The 9,293-nt window shown below is 40.9% G+C and overlaps 1 protein-coding gene across 1 annotated transcript; it reads right to left on the minus strand.

Moving 5' to 3' along the window:
* Positions 1-1,220: 1,220 nt before the first annotated feature.
* On the minus strand, positions 1,221-7,012 carry shisa3 (shisa family member 3). The gene is made up of 2 exons (XM_014199120.3): positions 6,103-7,012; positions 1,221-3,066 (listed from the first exon to the last, which is right to left on the minus strand). Exons 1-2 carry the CDS (start codon positions 6,371-6,373, stop codon positions 2,474-2,476), a joined length of 864 nt encoding a protein of 287 aa, XP_014054595.1. The 5' UTR covers positions 6,374-7,012; the 3' UTR covers positions 1,221-2,473.
* Positions 7,013-9,293: the final 2,281 nt, after the last annotated feature.

The raw sequence follows: 9,293 nt of genomic DNA on the forward strand, positions 1-9,293 counted from the left end.
ATCGGTAGTTTCTCTTTAGTCGTTAGTTTACAAAGCCATATTTTCCCAACCAGGTGTACCCTTGCTAGAGTATTCATACAAAAGTACTTGTATTACTGCCAATGTAACTTTCAAAAAGTGGAAATTTGTGAAGTATTTTGTTTGAATTATGAGATGATTCAGAGCAGTATGATACCTCTAAAATGCAGTATCTGAAAGGTCAGTTCTAGTGTTTTTAGTGACTAGAGGTGCCCTGTGAAATGCTTTAACAAGACCCTTAATAATATAGGAAAACTATTGTGGTGACATCTGAGCAAGAATGTCTCCAAACAGTAGGATGCAGGTCTGCCTTTGTAAAGGTTTCTATTGGACTGGAGTGCTTGTCTGGCTAAACATTGTTTATTCTGAGACTTCCCAAAAAATTTGAAATGACAGCAACAACTTGCTGGGTCTTTGGGTGTTGCTGTCATTTTTCCTTTGTTTGGCAAGTTCAGAATCTAGCCCCAAACATTATCCGCTTTATGAACTATTCCATCTTATCTGCCATAATAGGACAGTGATTTCCAAGTTGATTTCACGCTTGAATGACTAGGGAACAGAGCAGTCTTTGTGGACTCTTGCCATACCTGCTCGTGCAACCCAAAACTTTTCCCTATTTCTGGGACCAGTTGTTTTTAACACTGTGGCTATGACATGCTCATTGAGCATTGACAATGACTGATCTCACTGCCACATTCCTCATGTGAAGTATGGCGTAAGAGTGAGCGACAGGTAGCGAATAACTGATCTCCAACCGTTTTAGTTGCCTATATGTCTGCGGCTGAAGAAAGGGGAAAGTCCGTTATTTGCCAGCCATATTTTTGCCTTGTTTCTTTATTTAATGGTGAATGTGGCATTCGTGTTTGAATATCTTTGCATCATCCCCTCTTCAGTATAATAGGTAGAACATTAACAAATGGGGAGGCTGCAGTTGGGCTGAAAGTTTAAAATACCAACTCAGGATTGTGGCTTTAACAGCCTAAAGGAAACCGTTGAAAAGCTATTTTCAGAAGATTGTACTATACAGTAAGTACTACTACCGAATGTATTCATAAATGAGCAATGAAGCAATTCTCAACCATCTGTTGTTAAATTATTTAAGAGTAGGTAACATTTTTCTGGGGAGTGTTTTTCACATTTTGTAATTTACATGTATTTGTAGCGTTGCATGACAAGATACAATACTGGACTCTTATTTGGTGTTGGCTAATATGATAGTTTATTGATTTGTGTGTCGTAGCCCTACATAAGACGTTGGGACACATCTGGTCTAGAGCATCAAACCAGTGAACACTACACAGTACATCCTTTGGCTTTGTCCACCCTACTGCACAACTTGGCGTCAGTCCTTTCCCTCTTTTTACAGGGGCTTGTGATTGTCAAAATTATAATTGGATTTCCATTGCATTAAATGTCCAACAGCTTGCCAAAAAAATTGCAGAACACTTCTTAAAAATGTTGATGCCACAAAGTTATTGTGACAATTGAAAATCACAGTTTAACCAAAGTGTGTATAAAAGAAGATACTCTTGATTACAATACAAATGTATATAAAAAGTGCATGAAATTGAAACCGATAAAGACCAATAAACAGGTCCTGTCTGGTCTGAGCAGATTCCATTCCTGTAACTTAGAGTAGGGTTTCCAAAACCTTTTCACTCAGGTTCCCCTTCCAGCATTGGAGAACATCTGTCACCACCCGCGCATGAGTGTACCTCGTCTATTTCTATGGGCACAAGCAGTGTTCAAGACAAACTGTTCACACCCCTCTTGTTGCTAGATTTTGTATTGTTGCAGCTTTAAAGCTTATTTCCAGCCATTCTACACATTTTCCCATTTCTAATGTGTATTCATGTGATAATTGAGTGACAAAAAAATTACAACAATATCTATGGGCAAAAAGAAACCGTTAGCTGACATTGACTAGTTCATGTGGACATTTCTGACGAGTTATAAATAGCTCTGTAAGTAATGAAATGACTGACATGACGAGAGGAACTGATGATGCACTACCCAATTTTGAAATTGCACCTTGTGCATTCTACTATTACAACTTTCAAGAGTAAGTTGAAAGCCGGACTGAGTCCCCCCCCCCCCCACCGACCCGCACAGACAAGACCCATGTACTCTGCTCGACTAGGGAGCTTTCTTGTGGTTCATCTTGAGCACCGCCTAACTGTCCTGTCACCCAGTCTCCATTCAACAGGCCAACTGTACTGCACGTCAGGGCAGTCCTCCCCTTAGCCGCTGACTGTCAACACAACACACCAGGCTCATGTTCAGTAACGTTCACTGATTTAAAACGTCTCACAGCGTTAAACTAACTCATACTGGACAGGTTCAGGTAGTCCCTTCCTGTTTCGGTCCATTTTCTTCCGTTTGGTGCCTAATGAACACAACCCTGCTCACATCACACAGTGCTCCTGTAATCCCCCAGATTGCTCGTGGAGCACCGTCAGCTCTGTCCAAAGTCTGCAAAGCCCTTGGCCCCGGAGAAGGGCTCCGGCTGCAGGGGGAAGAAGTATTGCTGGGGCAGCAAGAAGCCCGTGCTCTGGGCGGGATGTTGGTGCATGGGCTGGTGCAGCTGGGCGTGAGGGTGGGCAGGGGGGTGGGGATGGGGATGGGGTTGCTGGCAGCCACCTGGCATGCAGGCAGTGGGGGAGGTGTAGGGGGGCGGCGGGGGTGGTGGCAGCAGCGGCTGGGGCGTGGAGGGGGAGAAGGATGCAGACGCTGACACCAAGCACCCGTGCTGCTGCTGCCCCTGACCTCCGAGGGAGAAGCGGCGCACCGAGCTGCCCCCGCCAGCCGAGCTGGAGCTGGTGGTGGCCGTGCTGGACTGGCGCGAGGGGGTGCGCAGGCTGGGTGGCGCAGTGGTCAGGATCATGGGGATGGTCTCGGTCTGGCAGCTGCGCAGCGGGAAACGGATAGGCTGCTGTGTAGGCTGCTTGGGCCGCAGGCAGGTGCAACAGTAGACAGCAACCAGGGAGCCCACCACCACGAAGGCCACGAAGATGGAGCCCACCATCAGGAAGGGCACGTAGATGGGCTCTGCAAGGAGGAACAGGTGTTGGAATACTTGTACTTAAACTTTAACTTGAATACCTGTTTGAATACTTAAAGTCATAATTTAACCTTTCAGTAATCACAGATCTGAATACTGGTTTGATTGGTGAAGGTAATAGGGTGGTAACATTGCTTTCCCCTATCAATCACTTACAGACCTGTGCTAAGCTTATGGAAACAGGGCCAATAAGAAGTAGAGTTCATAGTTAATAACCCCATGTGGAGTCAGTGAAAATATTTGTGATACCAAGTGTGCATAATAAACTGTATTGCAAATGTGTACAGACCTACAGTTGAAGTCGGAAGTTTACATACACCTTAGCCAAATACATTTAAACTCAGTTTTTCACAATTCCTGACATTTAATCCTAGTAAAAATGCCCTGTCTTAGGTCAGTTACGAACACCACTTTATTTTCAGAATGTGAAATGTCAGAATAATAGTAGAGAGAGTGATTTATTTCAGCTTTTATTTATTTCATCACATTCCCAGTAGGTCAGAAGTTTACATACACTAAATTAGTATTTGGTAGCATTGCCTTTAAATTGTTAAACTTGGGTCAAACATTTAATTTCAGGTAGGCTTCCACAAGCTTCCCACAATAAGTTGGGTGAATTTTGGCCCATTCCTCCTGACAGAGCTGGTGTAACTGAGTCAGGTTTGTAGGCCTCCTTGCTTTTTCAGTTCTGCCCACAAATGTTGTATATGATTGAGGTCAGGGCTTTGTGATGGCCACTCCAATACCTTGACTATGTTGTCCTTAAGCCATTTTGCCACAACTTTAGAAGTATGCTTGGGGTCATTGTCCATTTGGAAGACCCATTTGCAACCAAGCTTTAACTTCCTGACTGATGTCTTGATGTTGCTTCAATATATCCACATAATTTTCCTACCTCATGATGCCATCTATGCACTAGTCCCTCCTGCAGCAAAGCACCCCCACAACATGATGCTGCCACCCCTGTGCTTTACAGTTGGGATGGTGTTCTTCACCTTGTAAACAACTGTTGGAAAAACTACTTGTGTCATGAGCAAAGTAGATGTCCTAACCGACTATCCAAAACTATAGTTTGTTAACAATACATTTGTGGAGTGGTTGAAAAACGAGTTTTAATGACTCCAACCTAAATGTATGTAAACTTCTGACTTCAACTGTATGTTCTCTTTCTGTTTTATACAGAATCCAGGCTTACACCTTTTTTATGGAAAGGGATTCAGGGGAAAGGAAATTTTAGAAGACAAAGGTGAAATGTTACTCTTTACTCATCCTTTCCTAAATCCCCTTAATATACAGTATTTCTTTACATTAACTCACAAGACAATTTTTTATTGTTGCAAAACATATTTTCAATAGCCCATTTTAATGTCATACTGGTAGTAAACGTTTGCACGATATAATGTAAGTAGGCCACTGAGGTGAATTATACAATACAATGCTGCAAAAACAGAACCATCTGCTACTATAACAATAAGCAACTACAGGTAGGCTGTCAATGTATTCAAAGTGTTAGAAAGCATGTTTATACTATAGTTTTTAAATTGCATGTAACCAACATCCACCGACAAAACCATCTGTTTTGTAGTTATTAATAGGCCTATCATTCAGCCTTATATTTCTTGGGTGTTGTTGAGTAATTGTCTTTATATTAATTGTTTTAGGCCTGAATTAGACTATGCAACAATTACTGTGAATGTTCTTAAAATAATTTAACAGAAGCGTTTTTGTCTGAATACATTTTTCCAAAATTTAGATTAAATGTTCAGATTACAATTTAAAATGGCAATTGGCGCCAAGGGAAGGAAATCATTTGAAGATAATTTATTTTCAATAAAAAAAAACAGGAAATTGTATTGACCATACCAGCTAGGGCTTAGCAACCCTGGAGAACAATTAAATTGAGATTTGGTGAAATTAGTTAAATGTAAGTCTAGATTCAGTTTTATTCCATAAATGGTATACATTTTGAACTAATGATGATGAATAATTGCCTGAATAAGCATATTTTATGTGAATGAAAGCGCTTGTTTTTAAATTGGTAATTAATTATAAACTAATAACCTCTGCTACACAGGCATGCCAAAATATTGTGAAGTATAGTGAAATAGCCTAAGGTATCAAATACACAATCTGATGCCATCTTTGGATAGGCTATTCTGCCATTGGTGTGCAAAATGATCATTTAAATTGCAGGATTGTTTCAACGTTGCATGGTTTAAATAGGGCCTTCTGGTCAAACTCCATCCACTTATTTTCACATAGGTCTGGGATAGTATCACACAATGTTTTTTCTTGCATATCATGTAACTGGAGGAATGCATGGTGACACACTCCAGGTGTATCTCATGCCCACAATGTACCTAACCTGAGGTCAAATGAAGCCCATGCCAAAAAACAGGTGCCCCACATGCATGGAATTGGAGCTGCTTAGTGCTCCCCCCACCCCCACAAAGTTTCTTTGTAAATCAAGATAGGCTGTAATTTCTGCATCTTGATAGAGCAATTGCGTTGTTATAACTCAATGAAGTTACTTTTAGTGCTTATGTTAGGTGACAAGATCCATTTTAATGAGATTATTTGTACAATGTGCTTAATGAAAACAAAATATAGGCCTTGATAAATGAAATATAATAGCATTTTTGGCTTCTAAATTTTTGCCTTCTAAATTATTTTTACAAACAGGCCAAACGATTATGTATTTACAGGTTATATATCATCTTAATATAGACTCATTTAAACCGATTGAAAACAAAAACCTTTATAATGAAATATATTATGCTATGCCTACATGCCTGGCAATGACCTGAAGAGGCTGAATGGTGATAAACATGAATCTTGAGTGACATGGCTCGTTAAAAGCGTGTCTAGATGCCATTTTTTATTTTGAAATATTTCACTATATGAAATCTTTGAATGTAATATAATAACAACACTCCCAAGTTTAATGTTTTGCATTGAAGTTAATTGTGCATTAACTTGTCCACTCCTGCCAGGCTCGGCATGCTTTGGAAGTCTAAACTTACGCGCTGCAAACTCCGTGTTCTCCTGTTCTCTGTCGTTGGTACAGCTTCCCTGGTCCAGCCGTGCGTCCACGGCCGCGCAACAGTACCGCAGGGAACAAGACCCGCAGCACACGGTTGCGTCCATGGTGTCAAAGTCCTCCGGACACTGAAAGCCCTCGTGGTAATTTCCATTACTGTCCAGCCACCCATGGCAGTACTCTCCTTGTGCGTCTGATATCCGTAGATTCCAGGTCAGGTACCCAAGCATGAGGTAGTTTAGCAGGCGCACCATCACGACAACACTTTATTAGCAGCCCAGTAGCCTACGCACTATTCTTTATCTCTTGCGAGGTCTTTGTATTTAATACATTTGCATGATGAATGCGGTTTGAAACAATTCCACGGTTGAATCCTCAACTGGTTCAATTTGTTAGAATTGTCATCATTCGTTTGATTTCAATTTAACCATACGAATACTTTTGCATTTAAGTGTATGTTTGCATTCACACCCATTTGGCATATAATCTCCTCAACCAAAGTCGTATCAGGTCACAGGTGTAAAATAAGCTTTAACTGAACTCTCACGGTTGTCCAAATGAATGACTGTTTCTCTCCTCTCAAAATGTCATTATTGCATAGGCAAAACACATCAGAAATATAACTAGCCAAGAGTGTATCCGACCTTTACCCAAACCTTTCTTCTCTTCACTGCGTTCCTTTGGAAACAAGAAAAAAAAAGTGTACTTTCTTAATCCAAGTTGTTCAGGTCGGTGAAGACGACGTGTTACGGATGGCTACGGTCGTCTTGTGTCCAGCCTCATTTGAAATCTGCTGCTTTTTTGACCGACTCAGTAGGCGCGCACGCATCTCTTTGACCACCAGACGTGCGCATTCATGATGGAGCGGTCGCTTTTGCGTCCCTACGCGGAAAGAAGCCTATCGCAAAGTGATGCTGAGAGGACATAGGCTTCAGTAGTCATGCGTGCCCTTATCTGTCCTTATCAATAGGACAAGGAATATCAATACAGAGCCAACCACTGTGATAGTATATTACAGTGCGTATATGCAACAACAAAAAAAAGGAGGTAAAAGACAAAAGAAACAGCAAATCAGCGCCAAGTGATTTTCATTTTGGAAATCTGTTGCAAAGTATTCCCACGCATAATGGAGATATAATGTATATGTGATCATATGAAAATGTAAGCAAGGTTTGAAATTATTATGTTTTAGTCTAATGTTGTATCTGTTTGGGGTTCTTGCCATCAATTTGCAGTCTACAAATAATGTGTAATTACGTTCCAGCCCCCTGACCATCCCCTCAAGAAAAAACCTGCCCGCGGCTGAATCTAGTTGATGATCCCTGGTCTTTAATTTCCAGTAGCCTATGCTAGTGACCATTATTTGGTATCTTTATCTTTGTACCCTGTATGAAAAACATTTTTAGAAATATATATAATATAGTCTATGCATATTACTAAAAGGAAGTTACATATGCTCGGGTTAAGTTTTCAGTTGTCTTTTGTTTGCAGCGTAGCTTCAACTCTGTAACTTTCCCTTAAATCGCCAAATTTATATTGATGTGTCGCCCTCTGGTGGCCTTCAAAAGCTTTGATTGTCACCTTATTTTATTGCCGTTTGTATAGGTTGGATGTATTACTTTATTCGATTAATGTTTTGGTTATTCTATCTAGAGGTTAATGGATATTCTTCTATACATCTAATAGCTAAATGTAGGCTTGATAGAGGCTTGATGCACTGTCCTCTCAGCACATGTCAAAGCTGCAGGCTAAAATTAAATCTAGATTTATCGTAATCGCTCCTCTTTCACCCCAGCTGCCAAACTAACCCTGATTCAGATGACCATCCTACCCATGCTAGATTACGGAGACATAATGTATAGATCGGCAGATAAGGGGGCTCTCGAGCGGCTAGATGTTCTTTACAATTCGGGCATCAGATTTGCCACCAATGCTCATTATAGGACACATCACTGCACTCTAAACTCCTCTGTGAACTGGTCATCTCTGTATACCCGTCGCACGACCCACTGGTTGATGCTTATTTATAAAACCCTCTTAGGCCTCACTCCCCCCTAGCTGAGATCTACTGCAGCCCTCATCCTCCACATGCAACACCCGTTCTGCCAGTCACATTCTGTTAAAGGTCCCCAAAGCACAAATCCCTGGGTCGCTCCTCTTTTCAGTTCGTTGCAGCTAGCGACTGGAACGACCTGCAACAAACACTCAAACTGGACAGTTTTATCTCAATCTCTTCGTTCAAAGACTCAATAATGGACACTCTTACTAACAGTTGTGGCTGCTTTGTGTGATGTATTGTTGTCTCTACCTTCTTGCCCTTTGTGCTGTTGTCTGTGCCGAATAATGTTTGTAACGTGTTTTGTGCTGCTACCCATGTTGTCTACCATGCTGTGTTACCATGTGTTGCTGCCTTGCTATGTTGTCTTAGGTCTCTCTTTATGTAGTGTTGTGTTGTCTCTCTTGTTGTGATGTGTGTTTTGTCCTATATTTATATTTTATTTTTTAAATCTCAGGCCCCGTCCCTGCAGGAGGCCTTTTGGTAGGCCATCATTGTAAATAAGAATTTGTTCTTAGCTGACTTGCCTAGTTAAATAAAGGTTCAATAAAAATAAAATAGAGGAAAGCATACACAGATGGCGTCTCACTGTGATATCTAGAACCTTAAAGGGTTCTGTGGCTGTCCCCATAGGAGAACCCTTTGAAGAACACCTTTTGGTTCCAGGTATAACCCTTTCTACAGAAGCTACCTGGAACCACAAAGGGTTCTACCTGGATCCAGAAAGGGTTCCCTACGAGGACAGCCGAAGAACCCTTTTGGGACCTTTTTTCTAAGAGTGTAGGCCTATACTTTATATTTTTTGGATAGAAAAGTAAATCTAACGAAAACAACAATGACACCTTTATTTTGTATAATTTCCAGCTTTTATTTGTTTTGTCATATAATAACATGGTACGTAGGCCTATGAGAAACGCTGTTGATTAGTGAATTATGAAACATTTTATGGACTACATTCCTAATGAAAATAATGTACTTTTTACTCCATACATTTTCCCTGACACTCAAAAGTACTCGTTACATTTTGAATGCTTAGCAGGACAGGAAAATTGTCCAATTCACGCACTTATGAAGAGAACATCCCTGTTCATCCCTACTCCTTCTGAGTCACGAAACAC

Source organism: Salmo salar, chromosome 05 (assembly GCF_965601325.2).
Source record: "Salmo salar chromosome 05, fSalSal1, whole genome shotgun sequence".
Lineage (NCBI taxonomy): Eukaryota > Metazoa > Chordata > Actinopteri > Salmoniformes > Salmonidae > Salmo > Salmo salar.